This window comes from Ursus maritimus, unplaced genomic scaffold (genome assembly GCF_017311325.1).
Source record: "Ursus maritimus isolate PB19 unplaced genomic scaffold, ASM1731132v1 scaffold_15, whole genome shotgun sequence".
In the NCBI taxonomy this organism is placed as follows: Eukaryota; Metazoa; Chordata; class Mammalia; order Carnivora; family Ursidae; genus Ursus; species Ursus maritimus.
Genome location: NW_024423897.1, coordinates 48,206,952 through 48,225,740, shown reverse-complemented (window position 1 = coordinate 48,225,740; position 18,789 = coordinate 48,206,952). Strand labels below are relative to the sequence as shown.

Here is an 18,789-nt window from a genome sequence, read left to right as displayed (position 1 = left end):
AAAGAAAGAAAGAAAGAAAGAAAGAAAGAAAGAAAGAAAGAAAGAAAAAGAAAAAAAAGAAAGAAAAAGAAAACTTGCTCAGGCTATTGAGTTACCACAGAAAGCAAAAACATGAAATGCCTGGTTGATAGATTTTTAGTTTTTTTTTTTTTTTTAAGATTTTATTTATTTATTTGAGAGACAGAGAGAAGAGCACACGAGAGAGCATGAGTGGGAGGGGGAGGGCAGCAGGAAAGGGAGAAGCAGGCTCCCCTGGAGTCCGACACAGCGTTTGATCTCAGGACCCTGGGATCATGACCTGAGCCTAAGGCAGAGGCTCAAGGGACTGAGCCACCCAGGAGCCCCTGGTTGAAAGTTTTTAAAACACAAAGTATATGTTTTTCCTGCCTTAAAAGTAAACCAAACAAAAACAGATACAGAATAATTCCGTAAACATGAGGCATTGTTTATGAACTTGATAAGGTGTATGGTACAGCCAGAGACTGTTCATGAGAATAAGAAAGAATTGTTTTTCCAGTTCTATATTAAAATGTCAACTGTTCATGCTTTTAGGTCTTTCTGGCTGTGTGCTGACAACATTTGGACTGAAGTGATTGAAACACTCAAGCTAAAGAAAAAACTGAGGAAAGAGTTCTTCCTTTTAGAGCTATCTGAAGAAGCCCTGACAGAGAAGTAAATCTTTGATAATCTGCTCACCCATTATCTACTCCATAAATTCTGCCTCACCAAGATATTTGGTGTGGGGGATAGAGGTTTATAATTTAAGTATAGTTTATTTCATTTAACAAAACTGCAGAACTATTTCAACTTTCTATTTTTGGAAAACTACACATCTGGATTATCAGTTTAGTGTTTAATAGATAAGCATAAGAAAAAGATATTCTACTGGAGATTACTAACATGATATTAACGTTCAGGAAGAAATATTCAGGGACACCATAAAATTCTTTTTTCATTTTTACAGACTTTGCCTTGGATTTAATTCTCTGGACAAGTTCAGTTGTGGTTCAAGCTCTGTGAATTACAAACACAAACTACCATATCAGCTCATGCTTAATAAATGCTATGCTTAGTGTTGCCAAATTTAGTAAATTAAAATTATTTTCAATAGAGTATGTGTCAACTATCATATGGGACATACTTAGTTAAGAAACGATAATTTATCTGAAATTAGAATTTAACAAGGTGTCCTGTGTTTTATCTAACAATGTTAACTAGGATACAATCATGACAATCATAATTAGTAACTAAATATACCAGAAATATATAATTACAGCAAATACAACATGGATATGTATTGACAACTCTCAACTATAAAAAATGAACATTAACCACATGAAATTGCTAATATCAACAATGTATGACATACACAAAAGATAATTTTGTATGTCAGTGTAAGATATTATTTTTCTAACATTAAGCCATCCAAACATTCCTGGGATAATTGCACCTGTGATGTGCTCTGTGCTACTGGAATGGTGCTTAGAATGATTCTGCAGATGCTCAGAAAAGAGGTTGCTTAATATTTCTATTGGTCTGTTAGGCTTTCGTGTTAATGCATTAGCTTCTGAGGACTGTCACAATAAATTACCACAAACTAGATGGCTTGACACAACATACATTTATTTTCTCTCGATTCTGGGGACAGAGCCTGAAGTTTGGCTGGGCTGACCTTTCTCTGGGCTTTAGGGAACACAATCCGTTCCTCACTTGTTCCAATTTCTGTGATTGCCCTGNCATTCCTGGGAAAGAAGACACCCCAGCATGGCTGGGAATTCAATTTACATTCTAATTCAACCACTTGTAGGATGAGACCCCAGGGTTGGTGCTCAGAAATTTCCGCTCCGCAGCTATGGGCCATAAAGTTTTCTTCAGGAAAGACATAGATTTCAGGTAACTCGTGCCACAACTATATTGGTTAGATAATGTCCTCTCAATGTAATGTTTCCTCATTCTTAATGGTCAAAATTGTTTGCCTGTGATCTCCACACTTAAAGGACAATCGAGTTAAATATAAAGCCCTTGACTCACATTTATTTTACTTAGTATCTGCTACATATAGCTCCACGCATGCCTAAAAGTAATTTCTCATGCAAAGTTTTCCCTGACCCTTCCTCATCTTTGAAAAATTGGCACTCTTATCTGTGAGCTCATAACAATTTAAGTAAATCTATACCATTAGCATTTGACATCTTGTATTATAATAATGTTTCACATCCACTCAGTTTTCTCTAAGAGAAAGAATATTATCTAATTCATCTTCATATTTCAGGTATCTGGCATAATTCCTCGTACATGGTGGGTGATTAATAGCTCTTCCTCAATCTCAAACATAGCTATATTTAGAGTACAGAAAAGTGCTACTATATGGTTTATATTTGAAGGATGAAAAATTCTGTATTATTTCTAAGATATGCATAGCTGATACCTATGCATGACCTAAAGAATTAACGTATACTAAGTCATTTAATCATCACAACACGTCCATGACTTATAATTGTTTCCCATTTACAAATGAGAAAACCAAAGTACAGAAAAGTTCAACTTGCCCAGGAAAGACAACCAGTAAATGGTATACATGGGATTTGATCTCATATAATGTCCTCACCATTAAAAGATACATTTACACATCTTTTCAAGTATCCGCTGAAACACTGAAAACGAATTGATAGCTTTAATTATAATTTCATTAATTCTGGCTACCAGAACTCTGAGTGCCTTTATAATTTCCTTAATTCACAGACTCACAGAGCTAAGAAACGGAAATGCTTTTCACACAAAATCCTCTCTCTCTTCTGTCCCTGCTAGCAGGGCTTATTCTGGTGTAATTTTAACTTCCCCAGCCACCGGGGCTTCTCTTACTTTTCCTTAATTACGGCTCAATATCCTACTGCAGTTCACTGTCAATGAGTTGACTCCAATTTTCATTTTAAATTTTAGTTTCTTAATTTCATCCTATTACTCCTAGTAATTACTTTTACATATCATTGCTCTCTCTAACTTATAAAATAATACTTTTCCCTCTTAAATATTAACACATTTCACATTACTGTAGATAGTTATCACTCCCATCAATCATTTTCCAGCCAGCTCTACAAATTTGGGACTTTTTAAATTGTTTCTCATTAATCATTTCTATTATTCATTAAATCGCACTGGTATATTCTTCCTCTGGACTTACATAACCAACGTTAAGTAGAAAGATACTGAAAACAGCATTCAGCCAAGTTGCTTTACGAATCAATTCTTCTTGGAGTACAAGAAGGTCCTAAAATTATTCTTTCTTTCTTTCTTTCTCTTTCTTTCTTTCTTTCTTTCTTTCTTTCTTTCTTTCTTTCTTTCTTTCTTTCTTTCTTTCTTTCTTTCCTTTTCTTTCTTTCTTTCTTTCTTTCTTTCTTTCTTTCTTCTTTCTTTCTTTCTTTCTTCTTTTTCTCTTTCTTTCCTTTTTAGTAATAAGAGAAGAGACTCCTTATGACCTCACCTTGGTCCAATTTCTATATTGCACTCTCATCCAGTTTTATAATGCAAGAATGGGAGGATAATGATAGAATTGGTAGCAATATTTTAATACATGCAAATGTCACTTCAGTCATGCCACAGAATCGCCAAATTCTGGAAGAGTAACTGGTACTATTAGTAATTTTTGCTTTCTGAAAAACAGTGTATTTTAAATAACAGCATTTTGCCAAAGCATGAAGAAAATGGTATGGATTTAAATAATGTTTTTTCAATTAGACTTTCTTATCATGCCATGGTTTCTGGTCCTTATCAGAGATCTTTCCTTGATGGTAGACATTCTGTGGTAACTAAAACACATGTATAAGCTTTTCGTTATAAATTTCTTTGTACAGAAGTGTGTAATGTTCATTCAATGTGTATAATTCCAAGGATATTGATAAAAATAAATATTAAATGTTTGCTCACTGTCATTTGAAGACAGGAAGAATAAATGAGACTTTTTTTTATTTCAAGTAACAAATACACATATATTTTATAATAAAAAGTATATTTATATATTATATATATATTATTATACAAGCATAAATGTGTGTGTATTTTTTTTTAAAGATTTTATTTATTTATTCGACAGAGATAGAGACAGCCAGAGAGACAGGGAACACAAGCAGGGGGAGTGGGAGAGGAAGAAGCAGGCTCATAGCAGAGGAGCCTGATGTGGGGCTCGATCCCTCAATGCCAGGATCACGCCCTGAGCCGAAGGCAGACGCCTAACTGCTGTGCCACCCAGGCACCCCAAATGTGTGTGTATTTTTATATGCGCACACATATGAAAACTTACCAATAATCTATGGATGTGAATAACTTAACTCATCAGGATGTTTCAACAGATTACCAAATTCCATCTAATGTACTAAATTCTATTATAGAAATATATATCTAGAAAACAGTCAATTAACACCCAAAGTAGTTTCAACTGATATCTTCATGGCCATGCCTATATATGAGTAGTAAGAACAAAGTTGCTCCAAAGCAGTCCTCTGTCAAAAGTCATTTCAAATATAGTGATAGATTTCACTGAATTGAGATGTGGACTCCTCTGTTTCGCTTCCAGTTGAGCAGGAGAACTACTTTCCAGATGTTAGACCCTCATATGAATAAAAATAGCAGCTTGGATGAGTTGTTTGATAATAAAATCCCTAGTGAATGTTCAGTTTTTGTAAATAGTTCATTAGAATTAGAAACCTATTTCTTTTCTTTCTTTTTTTTTTTTAAGATTTTTTTTCTTTATTTTAGAGAGGCTGGGAGTGGGGGGGAGGGACAGAGGGAGAGAAAGTCTTAAGTAGACTCTAAGACAAGTATGGAGTTCCAACTTGAGGATCAATTCCAGGACCCTGAGATCATGATCTGAGCCAAAACCAAGTCAAGTGCTTAACCAACTGCACCACCCAGGTGCCCCAGAAACCCATTTCTTTTTAAAAACAAAGTGTGCTCATGTGTTTGTCTTCGTGGGCATTTGCAATAGATTGGGATGTCTTTTCATTGCACTTTGTAGCTCAGAGCCCCAAAACTTTACAATCCAATGGCCAGAACAATCTGATTCTTATTCTACCAGTCAATGCAAAGGTATACCAAAGAAAAATTCAATAAAAATTATCCACTAAACAACCAAAAATGTGGTTATTTGAAATAGATCTAGTATGGTTATAATTGAACATATTTCATATTTTTTTTCTCTTAAGATTAACTTAAACTTTACAAAAATACTTCTATAACTTTTTATGTTTAGTCTATGATCCATTTTAAATCATTTGTTAAATGAAATGATAGAAATCTTTTAACACACTGAACAGTATGAAGCTTAAAAAAATACAAAGTTTTCAGTTGCAAAAATATTTAGCAACTATTGGTGACAGAGATATACTTACAGAATATGTAGATACATATCCATGGAAATTATCAGTGTATCCACAGTGAATTAATTAGAACAGGGTCTTCCTACTCTATCATATCTAGCAGATTTAAGAGGGATCTAGAATTGCTATGTTTCCTATAGTGAGAAGTTAGTGAAATGCCTATTCTGATATGTAAGGCAGAAAAGATAACCTAGAGAAGGATATTTGTGACTGATATATACCTGGATATGTTGAACTACAAAGATAATATTAAACTTGAACTTTGAAAAAATCTTTTTTTTTAGAGAAGAAGGAAAGAGAAGTAGATTACCAAAAAACATAAGTGAAAACATGCATATGTGATATATTATATACAGAATATTTTATTTTTTGTGTTTATAGGTGAATTGGATAACATTAAATAAAGGAGGGTACAATAATAACTACATGGAGTGGTCCGAAAAGTGTAATTAAAACCTGGTACAAATAGAGGGAAAAAGGAAGACAAGGAGAAAAGTAGAAATTGAGGTATTATTGTAATTTTTTTGGCAGACACAATTTAGATCACAGCTTTCACCGTATTCTATCCATTTTTTAGTAATCACTTTGTAAAGTGCTTAAATAAGAAAACAGCAGATTCAAAGACTGGAAATAATGCCACAGATCTTTCAATGGCAGGACCAAAATTTGTATTTCTTTTGACAGTAAAGATCATATTTTCCACAACTCTTCATTGACTTGAAGACCAAGTTTGGGTGTTTTGGCTTAAGACAATAGACACTGTCTATGTATTTAAATACATCTGAAGAAAGAAAATAATAGTACAGATGGTATTTGCTGAAAGTCAGGAGAGTCAATAGGGTTGGATTCTTGAATTAAAAAAAAAAGGAACAAGTACTATAAAGAGTGCAAATTGATATGGAGGCCACAGGAAGAGAATCTGAGAAAGGCTGCCGAGAAGCCTGCATCCTTAGCTCCAGAGGTCTCAGCTGGAGGAAAGTGTGCATCAACTTGCATTCATCCTTTATTTCCCCCCTTTCCACCCAGTCAGGCTCCATTAAACAATGAATGAAAGTTATCAATGTGTATTTACGATGTACCAGACCATGGACCAGTGAATTCAACTTGGCAATTTTCTGATAAAGGAATGATATGGACGGGAATGGGCAGATACTCTGCAAGCCGGTTTAGAAAGCAGTGCTGATTTTGATCTTTGGAAGATTAGCAGTTCTGCCTTGCTGGCTAAGGTGAGCTGCCTTAGAGGATTAAATAAGAGACAGATTTTAAAGGACTGTTTGATTCATTTCCTGCCACCTGAATGAGTATCTCTCTCTCTCTTTTTTTAAAGATTTTATTTATTTGAGATAGAGTGAGAATGACAGTGAGAGAGAGAGAGAGAGAGAGAGAGAGATATCGAGCAAGGGTGGGGAGGGCAGAGGGTGAGGGCCAAGTAAGCTCTTCACTGTGCAGGGAACCCGATGTGGAGCTCAATCCTAGGACCCTGGGATCATGGCCTGAGCCAAAGGCAGATGCTTAACCCACTAAGCCACCCAGGTGCCCCTGAATGAGTACCTCTTAAGTATTCAAATCCACTGAGTTACATAGTTTATTTTTTAAATTGCAATTATTTACAACATACAATATATAGCAATGAAAATCATTCAGATTAACAATCTTAGTCTGAAGGACTGAAAAATTAGATGAATGCAAACATGAATGCATCTTGGAAGAAGTGGAGACTACATTAAAAAATAAATTCATGGAAAAACAGTGGAAGAAATGTTGAATTCATTAATTGTGGAGATTATTTTGAGTATACTCTCACTACCATTTACAAAATTGAAAGAATTCTCATCTTGAAAATAACTATTGTGTGTTATTTAAATATATGTGCACGTATGAGCACACAAACCATTTTGCCTTTGTTTTCACAAACACCATCAAATTAATTGAGACCACGTAGGATGGTAAAATCCCCATTGTTCTTAATCCCATGATATATACTTGTATTTCAGATCCTTTATGTAGTCAAACCATCCACCACCCTCACTTTTGCAAATATGTTGTAACTTCCTACTTTATAAAGACCATAGTGCTCTATAGGCAAGAACTGCTCCCCTCCACCACCTTTCCCACACCAGCTGGATCATTGCAAATTTATCCACAAGCATTTACATTGCACTCCTATTTGATTTTCTCAAGGAAGGAGGCATATCATCATGGGTTGTTTCTTTCTACCCATGATCAAGACCCTATATAGGGTCAACTTTACCCCAGTTCATCTTTTTAAATCAATTATCCTCTCTTTGGTATGCTCAGTTTCTTGTCTCTATTGACCTTTTACTCATCTGCATAGGAAAACACATGCAGTCTTTCAATTTACAATTAAAATCCTCGTTTTATCATGTTCTCATTTATTTGTTTTGTTTTTTAAAGTTTTTTTTTTGAGAGATTATATTTATTTGTTTGAGAGAGAGAGTGCATGAGCAGTGGGAAGGGCGAAGGGAAAGGGACAAGCAGACTCCCCACTGAGCTGGGGGCCCAAGTGGGGCTCAATTCCAGGACCCTGAGATGACCTGAGCTGAAGTCAGATGCTTAACTTACTAAGCCACCCAGGTGCCCTTCTCATTTATTTGTTTTACAACATTTCTCATTACAGGAAAGAAAGATTAAAATGATAAAGTATTTTAGGTGAAGACATCAATCTTTTACAGAGACTAGTGATGACTACTGTTCTGTAAGTATTTAAAAACTCTAAAATCTACTTTGCAGATCCCTTTTGTAGCATCCAAAAAACTAGTTAATCCTCAATTTTAATCAATATAAAATGATATTTATTAGAAGAATTAATAAAATGTTATATAGTTCAAATAGAAAAATATATACAAAATACACAAATAATTATGTAGATAGATAGATGATATAGTAGATGATAGATAGATAGATGATATATATATATATATAGATAGATGATAGATAGATGATATAGATAGATAGATAGATAGATGATAGATAGATGATAGATAGATAGATGATAGATGATAAATTCACTTCAGTATCTATAGTAGCATATCAGGATAAAATTTTTCAGCCTGTGCTTTGAATATATTCTACAGTAGAATTATCAAGAGTATTTTTTAAAAAGACCAATTACTCAGCCCCACTTCAGTCTAGATAGATGATAGATAGATGATAGATAGATAGATAGATAGATAGATAGATAGATAGATGATAGATAGATGATAGATAGATGATAGATGATAAATTCACTTCAGTATCTATAGTAGCATATCAGGATAAAATTTTTCAGCCTGTGCTTTGAATATATTCTACAGTAGAATTATCAAGAGTATTTTTTAAAAAGACCAATTACTCAGCCCCACTTCAGTCTTTCCGAATAAAAATATATGAAGGTAAAGACCAGAGATCTGAATGTTACTAGATTTCCAAGCTGAAATCATTCAACATTTAAGACACACTGTATTAGGAGTTATATTTAAATCCTTCTTTGCTCATTTTCTGTGTTCTACTTCATTTTTACAAAGACATAAACATATTGTACTCTAAAATAAATTTTAAAAAACCGATAGATAGATTTAGTCCACTGACAAATTATTAGCTATAAAAAAAGAGTCAGGAGGAGGTTAATGGTTTCACGAAAGCTGTCTTGATGAATCCATAACAATCAAACAAAACCCTGTCTCTCAGTGAGTGTTAGCTAAAATGATGGAGATTTTTATATTGGTTAGAAAAGTCTCTTAATGTTACTTAGATTAGTACAACATAGAGTAATGGCATTAATAGAACTGGCAATCATGATAAACATGATTTGTTACCTGAAAACAAAGATGGCAGGCATATTCACAGTATATTCTACATTAGCTCTTCTCACCATAAAAAAAATTGTATTTTCTAAGAGTGGTTCCAAAGATGCAGACATAGCCATAATTAAAATGTAATTACATCTTAAAGAGGAAATATTTATCATTTTAATGATCTGACAGTATGGATTATTGACACCAACCTGGATCGTTCATGGAAAAATGGGTGAATTGCCTAAATCAGAGAAAATATGTTCTTTTTACCTTCTTTAAAGAAAGGATCCCTTCTCTGGTCTCTTTGTCAGTGGAGATGGAGAATATCCCAATACCATCACCGTTAATGATAGAGTATGTCATGTCAGCATTTGAACCAGTGTCTGCATCATTTGCTTTGATTTTCCCAACAGCTGAACCAACTTGAGCTGACTCAGGAACATACAGTTGATAGTGCTCTGAAAAATATTTCATATTAAAATCATTTGATGGTAATACAGTTCACAAAAAATAGTTTTATGAGAAAAAGGCATGAAATTGGTAAGACCACACATTCAAACAAACATTGTATTAAGTAATATATAAAACGGATATGTTTCCAGATTTTAAATATTAGTAAATTATTTAGTAGTAAAATACTAGATTTACATAAACTTCAAAATATATGTAAAATAGCCTACATAAAATAATTTGTAAATACCTTAATATAAAATATTTTATTAGCTCTACATCCCTAGGCAACAGAAAAAAAGATAAGGGAGATCAAATTTGCATTCTTACGTTGAGCAAAAACTAAATTAGTCAAGTATTAGTGTAATCCCCAATGCATTTCTCTTTCCATACAGCATGTGAAATTAAAATATAAGAGTTTGAAAACCTGAAATTCAAAACTTGAAATTCAAAGTGAAAACAAAGAAAAGAATATAGAGTATCTGTAAATATGATTATTATTCTGATCAATAAACTTAAGTTTAGTGAAACATATAAGCCATGACAAAGAGAGATAGGAAATTTATTTATGCATTTAATTGCCATGTGTTCCAGGTCAGCTTCTGGAAAAAATTTGAAGTGGTTTTATAATCAAGTTGTAAATAAAATTGCTAAAATTAATAAAAATAATGACTAAGTTAAAGAGTGAGAAAAATAAATATAACTACATAGGATGATGTAGTATTTGTGACTGAATTAATTTTTACACTATATACATTAAACACTATTGATTATATAACTCTCACAATCTGATATGCAAAAATACATTTTTCAGTATGTCCTGATACTAAATGTTTACATTGAACAATTTAAAAAATTTCAAAGTTTGTCCTGATACTAAATTCCTTCAGAGAGAGATCATAGAACTTTCCTTATAGAAACTTATGAAATAGGTATTAAGAAGCATAAATGGCCATGTTATTACCAACTCTTTTATTGGCAAGTTAGAAACATATCTATTAAGACAACTTATTTGTTATAGCAAATCTCAAATAACAATGTATATAACAGGAACCTTGAATTAAAATGTAACTGTATGAGAGTTTCAACCCAGACTAAATGAATGTGATTTAACATTATGCATGGATACAATTAGACTATACAGATAAGTGAATGGGGAGCCTGTATGAAAATAATTTCCCTAAGACAATATTTTGTTAGTTATGGTGTGATAATATTTTTTAAGTTAATACATCTGGTAAATGTATGGGGTACTCTAATTTACTTCTAAAGAATATAATTGTGTGTTTTTAAGTGCTACATGTGGATACCAGGGATTGACTTATGTATCTGTGTTTATTCATTATTCAACAAAGATTTTTCCCAGTTCTTGTCTTTAAACATTTGAGATGTTACCTGACATTATTTTTTTAGTTCAACAATCCTCACCAACTTAACATTTCCTTGGTAGACTACCCTCTTCTGTGAAACACATGATCCCCTAATCTTAATCACGTGCTTTTATCAAGATTTGTCATATTCTAAACACTCTACCCCTCTTGATATATTTCATTGACCTGTGAAAGCATGAGACCGTTTTTAAAGGACCCCACCTTTCTGCTTGGAGTTGATTTATGAAAGTGTAGGCAGTTGACTCACTATGATCCAAAGAGATTGTATCCCCCAAAATGTTGGTAATGGAACTAGGAAAGAGCTTTAGTCTCTCTTTGGTGGCAAAGCTATGAAATGTTGGAAGGGACTTCTGACAATAGTCATGTCTCCAAAATTCATGTCAAAGTATCTAATCTCAGGGCACAAATTCAGTATCAGAAAGAAGCCATAATTTTCAGAATCTTTGTGAATATCATAATGTTCCTAGGCAGTTACGTTTAAAATAGGACACTGTTATGTTAAAAAAGAATAGAGAAAAAATAAATTAGAACATATCTCCTATTTTTTCCCCTGAGGTAGAAAGGCTAGGGTGTCAAATTCCCGGTGCTGAGGTCTCTAAGTTGCAGCTTAACTTTCCACAATTCTGTAAGCCTCCCAAAGGACTCTCAGCTAGTTAAAACTGGGGTGATATACTTGCAAACAAAAGAAGTCTTAGTACACAGAGATAAATAAGCAAATCACAGAATTATTATGGTGGTAGTGTTACCAAGCAGGTTGTTTTTACAAAGACGATGCAAAAAACTGTGTAAGTTTGTCATAAAAGACTCACGTCCCAGAAAACATTTAAGTCACATTTTATAAGAGGAAGCATATGCCTGGAAGATGATCATGTTTGGGGAAAGAGCTGATACTTGTTGATACATTCTAAGAATTGCAAGTATAGTAACTCTTCCCCATTCACTATGCCCCATTAGACAAATTAGAATATATTAAGATTAATTTTTTAACATTTATACACTTTCTATATAGTGGAGAAAAATTGTAAACTATATTCAAAATGTCTCCTAATAACTAGGAAATAAATGATAGATAAGATTTATTTAAAAATCAAAAGAGGTTTAGGATATTTTTTATAATTTCTAAGGACTGAATATATAGCCGGGTACCTAAAAAAATGCTATAAGCTCCAGGCAAATAAATATGGTATGGCTCTTTAAGGAAATATATACCAAATATATATATATATATATGGCTGTCTCTCTCTCTGTCAAATAAATAAATAAAATCTTTTAAAACAAAACAAAACAAAACAAAAAAACAAAAATGGATCGGTAGGGCTACACCAAACTAAAAACTACTGCACGGTGTAGGAGACAATCAACAGAATGAAAAAGCAACCTACAGAATGGGAGAAAATAGTGTAAACCATTTATGTGATAAGGGGTTCCTATCCAAAACATATAAAGAACTTCAAGTCAAGATAAAAGAATAAGCCAATTACAAAAATGGCAAGGATTTAAGCACACATTTCTGCAAAGAAGACATAACAAATAGCTAACTATTATATAAAAAGATGTTCAACATTTTTAATTATCAGGGAAATGAAAATCAAAACTACATTTAGAGGTCACTTCACCCTGACAGAATGACTATTATCAAAATAAAAGACAAAAAGTGTTGGTAGCTTTATGGAGGTATTGCAACCCTTGTACACTGTTGGTGGGAAAGTAAAATGGCGCAGCAGCTATGGAAAACAGTATGGAGTTTCCTCAAAAAATTAAAAACTAGAACTACTATATGATCCAGAAATTCCACTTCTGGGTACATATTCCAAAGAATTGAAATTAGAATCTCAAAGAAATGTCTTTATTACCATGTTCACTCTACCATGATTCACAATGGCTGAGATATGGGAACAATTCAAGTCTCCATCAATAGATGAATCAATAAAGAGAATGAATAAAGGGCCTCTCTAATAAGATAAGAAATACCAGCAATTTGGAAAATAAAACCTCTGAGTGTGTGTGTCTGTGTGTGTGGGAGTGTAAAAGGTGATATTCTAATGAGAAAATTATAGGATCAATAGAAGAGGAAATTAGAAATATATGTCATATTGTATGATATAATAATATTATATATCATATGTATTATAATATGTAAGAATATTATATAATATATTCATGTAAATAACATATAATTTATAATAAATATATAATATATATAAATACATTATATATCATATAAAATAATATATGTAAATATATTATATAGCATATAAATTATATATATTATTTATAATACATATTATGAAAAATGGAGATTAAGTTAATGACCTTTGGATGTCTCTGATAATAAGGATCCCAAAGAATATCAAAAATAGACTTACTAGGAATTTCTTTTCTTTTTTTTTTTATTAAGATTTTTTTTTTTTTATTTGACAGAGAGGGACAGCCAGCGAGAGAGGGAACACAAGCAGGGGGAGCGGGAGAGGAAGAAGCAGGCTCGTAGCGGAAGAGCCTGATGTGGGGCTCGATCCCATAACGCCGGGATCACGCCCTGAGCCGAAGGCAGACGCTTAACCGCTGTGCCACCCAGGCACCCCAGGAATTTATTTTCAAAGAAACCAAGATCTTTGGGACCGGGGTCCTTCTAAAGAGCCTAGTATATGATTGATGCTTAAGTGTTTTATTAATATTTGTGTTTAACATAAATACAATATTCACGTGCACCTTTGCAAATTTAATCCAATAAATACCTTTATGGGTCACATTTTTAGTGTAGTTTGATTAACCATGGGAGGAAATATATTGAATTATCCTAAAATAAGAAAAGATATCAGACAAACCTTACTCTAAATACTAATTCTAACAAAAATGCAAATACCACTCATAAAGACATATAACATATAGTGTTACCTTTAAGAATTCTGAAAGCTGAGAGCCAACAGTCCATAAATAGATATTACAATCTTTGAATAATAATAATTACATCTGAACGTTCATTTACCTGTTATTTATGAGAATTGGCATTCTTTATAGGCTTGAAGAACACTTGGGAGAAACTTTAAAGGGTATGATTCAAAATGTAAATCTTTGCCTAACAGCCTGAAGCTTTGCCATTTCTATCCATGATATGGCTCAATTGCATAGAAGGAGTCAGTTTACTATTTAGGAAAAAAATGGACTTTTATCTAAATAAGATTAACAAAGATCATAACTCCTAGAACCTTGGAATACATGGTGAATGATCTTTTGCCTTTCATATTATTTTTACTCTGTAATTACTCCCTCTGGGAAAAAAGAAATACCCATCTTGGATAATTTATAGCACAGCCTAATCAGCACTTCTACAGTTGCCAAATATCCCTCAGAGTACTCTGCTTAAGTTCACGAAAAGGTTATATACTATGTAACATCATACATTTCCAAGAGGATGAAAAAGGATTAAAAGCCTCACTGCACTTTCATACAGGCGTATGAGCTTATACACATATATGCTCACACACAGTGTGGGACTATGTATATAAACACGTGTTGTATGAAGGCATATCTCCACTCCATATATATATTAGTGAGAGACAGAAAGAGAGAGAGAGAGGTCATGTATTCAAGTCTCAGAAATAAATTATATAATTGGATATGTAAGGAAACATACACAATTTAAACCAAGATACTTAATTTTTAATTTTCTCTACTGAAATTAAGGGGAGAGTTTTTCCCAATTCCCTCCTTTTTCTTAGAGCATTTGTGAAAGAAAATTTGTCATATAGATAGGTAGATAGATTTTATATATATATATATATATATATATATATATAACATAATTATAATGTACTTATAGATTTAAAATTTTCATGTCAGATATAATCATAGATGTAGCTGATACAATGAAGGGGTTGATTTAAACAGTACCTGTTATAAAATGGATTATGTATAAAAAAACCAAGTCATTCAATATTTGTTATTAAAATACAGGAATTTAAAAAATAATAAAAATAAAATAAAGGAATTTATTTTCCAAATTCTTTAGTTAGTAAAGCAGTCATTATATTCCTTTACATGTAGCTCTGCTTTTTATAAAAGCCTACATTGTTTTAACAGTCATCAGGTAGGAAGGATATTCTATCTGAATTGTGTAGCAGTAAAGAATCTCTGAAAAAAACAAAATCCTTCCTGGTAAAACATATTTTTGTTTTGTTGAGGACTGAAGTAGTTAATGACTTGATATAAAATTGTGTGATATAAAAATGTCCCCTAAACCAACCAATGTATCCACATTCACACCATTCTATACTGTGAAGAGATGGGGATATGGTTCCGCAGAAGAGAAAACTGAAGTTAGTCCCTGACTTAATGCTATTAGGAGAGCTCTTTTCTTTCACTCTTAACTTAATTTTGGTCTTTATAATAAATATCACCAAGACATCTTTAATTCTGGATGGTGTTTTAATATTAAAACATGCTGAGATGTCTTAATCTAAGTCCTGAATCTTCTTTTTCAGTCATAAACGTTTTCTTTCAAAACATTTTTTTGTTAGTTTTGAAATGATACTTACATTTCATAGTTTCCCTCCCTGTCCTCTCCCGCATGTCCTTGTTTATTATATAGAGATTTTTCTTTTTCCCTACTTTTGTTATTTTTATATGAGTTTTTAATATTATTGTTTCTTTTGATATTTATTGCTTCCAAGACTGATCTTAATTAAGCATTTTCAGTTTTCTAGAACTCCTAATGTATTTCTTGTATCTCCTTTTACACATTACCATGGAGTCTATTTTTGTTTTTAATTATTTCAATTGTATTGAAGTTCTTTCTTTTTCTGTTCTATTAAAAATGGTAACTAGTTCTAAAAAGAAAGTTGGGTGATTACAGTTGGTTTGTCCCTAGATTTCTGTAAAGATGATCTTTTCTTTTATTGCAATAATTTCATAAGTTACTAACTTTTCTGATTTTGATACAAAATCTCATAAATTATATGCATAATTATTATAACTATTAATTTTTTAAGATTTTATTTAATTATTTCAGAGAGAGAGAGAGCGAGAGAGAGCACACAAGTGGGGGGGGGAAGGGAGGCAGAGGCAAAGAATCTCAAGGAGACTCCCTCACTGAGCACAGAGCCAAAAGCAGGTCTGATCTCATGACCTGAGCCAAAACAGAGAGTTGAACGCTTAACTGACTAAGCCACCCAGGCAGCCCTATAACTCTTATGTTTTTAAAACACCAGAAAACTTGTCATTTCCCAAAATTTATATCTTTTGTTTAAAATAATGTTTATGTAGTAATATTATTTTATGTTTAATGTATTTGTTTTTTGAATCTTTTCCTCTTCTAATGCCATGAAATAATCTTGCATTTTCTTTTAAAGCATAAGCAGCACGTAAGTCTTTAATTAATTCGTACAACTTCAGGATGTCAATTTATCTACTTTCACATTGATGGCCAATGGTACCAGTGCCTTCCATTTTCTAATATATTGTGGAAATATACCAGGTCCCAGGGTACACATGGGTGTGCTTCCTAAGTACTCTGTGAAATCCACTGTATCTGTTGGTCAAACCAAATGGATGTTGATAATCTGTTTTTTTCTGCCCCATTCCAATTTTTTTCTTTAGAAGTTCATCATTATTTATGAATTTGTACTCACCCATATGAAATTTGGGGTCAGCCTAGGTTTGTCAACTTGTTCAGTAAATGTCACTTACCTCATGCTGGCGTAATTTCAGGTATTGGAAATACAGTAAACCAAACAGACAAAAGTCCTCATCCTTACCAAGTGTGAGGGAGAGAGAAAATTAGCAAGATACATGATAAAAAATATATACTAGATGACAGAGTGATAATTCTAAAAATAACAGATATAGCATGTTTATTAGCTGTTTATGTGTTGATTAATCACCAAAATATCTCAGTAGCTAACAACAGCAAATATTTCATTCTACCTTGCATTATATGAAAACTATGAGCAGATAAAGAGAAAAAAATCTTTGTTTACAAAGTTGTTTTCTCTTTTCTTTATCTGCAGGAAAACTAGTCTCTATGTCTTGTCTATCATGTCTTTGATGATACAAAATCCTATTTAGACATGTGCTTTAAAAATTTTCTAAGGTTTTTAACAGACTTCCTCAAGATTTGAATTGTAAATGAAGTCTCTGACTAATTAGGCTTGTTTATTCGATATGTTATATTCTGGTATAAGGTCATCACTTGAATTCTGATTATTGAAGTGTTATGTAACTGAATTTCCTTGTCAAATGCATTATAATGAACTCTCATATCAAATTTTTAACCATGTCCATTTATAAGTCCTTTGTCATTTATAGTTACTATTCTGAAACTCTTGTGAAATGTGTTTTATCTTCAAGGAGATACATGAACAGGACTTTCTTTGTTTGTTTTAAGATTTTTTTAAAATTTTATTTTAGAGAGAGAGTGTATATGAACAGGGAGAGTGACAGAAGCAGAGAGGGTTTGATCTCAAGACTGTGAGGTCATGACCTGAGCCGAAATCAAGAGTCAGAAGCTTAACTGACTAAGCCACCCAGGCACCTAGATTCATGAAAAGGACTTTTAACAAATACTTGTATTTGATATCTTTAAAATCCTAAAACTAAACTGGGTAAGAATTTCCAGAACCTGCATTCAAAGTGAATAATATTGGTTACGTGGAACTAAATGAATTCAGGAAGGTGATTATAGGTTTTATGACTCTTGTTGGTTCTCTAACGTTAGCTCTTCTAGATATCTATGTCTTACAGAAATGTGGTAAAGTATTCACTTGTGAACAAATTGAAGCATTTAACCTTTCTCTCTACTTGAACCCTCTGAAATTCAAAGTCTCAGGGAGTATTTTTTCTTTTATGGCAGTCATAGTCATTTGCATAAGTTCAATAAGGATTTCTTCTCCTTGTAACAGGACACCAGTTGGAAACTTTGGTTGTCTTACCAACGCTTTGACTGGAATGTCCTATTTGAGGGAGACATTCAAAGACTGAAATGTGACCAGATAACTTTAACGAACTAATGTTGATTTTATGGAGCCATAAAACCCCTTGGAAATGTTGGTTTGACACCTTGCTTACAGAGTTCCCAGCAGCCTTGCCAGTTGAGGAAAGAATGTTGCTTTTTGACAGGTGCAGGAACCTCAGGATATTTGGGGACCTTGATAAGAGGAATTCACCCAAATCTACAGCAACTGAAGGCATATCTGATGGTAAGTGTTTGGCTTGGCTTCTGGCCTAGAGAGACTACTAAAAGTTCAATCGAGAATCCTTATAAAAAGTTCCAGCAAAGCAGATTTTAAAAGATCTGTATGGTGAATCACTATTCTTGCTGAGCTTATGTAAATAATTAGGCCAAGTTTCTTAAAATTGGACTTGTTTTGTAAAGAATTAGTCTTGATTTAGCTATCTCTGGAAGTGAAGGTAATTATAGAGAGAAAGATTATGTCTCAACACACCTTTGTGAATCTTAACTTCTAGTTCTAATTGTCTTTGGATGTTGTTTGCTAAGCTAGATAACACGAGGTAAACTTCAGAGAAATTGCCGCAACAGCTCATGTATAGACAATCTTCATCCTTATTATTCTGGGGGGTTTAACAGGACCCCATGGGCATACGATTACTTGAACAGCTGGAAAATGGGATGGATTCCCCAACAATTGTATAACTCAGCTATCACTTTGACCAATTTTGTTGGTCATACAAAATTGCTCCTTAAAAGTATACCCCACTTCATGGGGTTAACTATGGACTCATGAGAATAATGGATGACCCCACTTTCCTCATGATTGGATTGGATGT

At 32.9% G+C, this 18,789-nt stretch overlaps 1 protein-coding gene across 1 annotated transcript in view; it reads right to left on the bottom strand.

Annotated features, from left to right (window-relative positions):
* Positions 1-18,789, bottom strand: part of CDH18 (cadherin 18) — a 312,552-nt gene that overhangs the window by 78,122 nt on the left and 215,641 nt on the right. Inside the window, exon 5 of the mRNA XM_008689887.2 lies at positions 9,437-9,624. Within this exon, the coding sequence (XP_008688109.1) occupies positions 9,437-9,624 (188 nt within the window). The remainder of the gene's footprint in view (positions 1-9,436; positions 9,625-18,789) is intronic.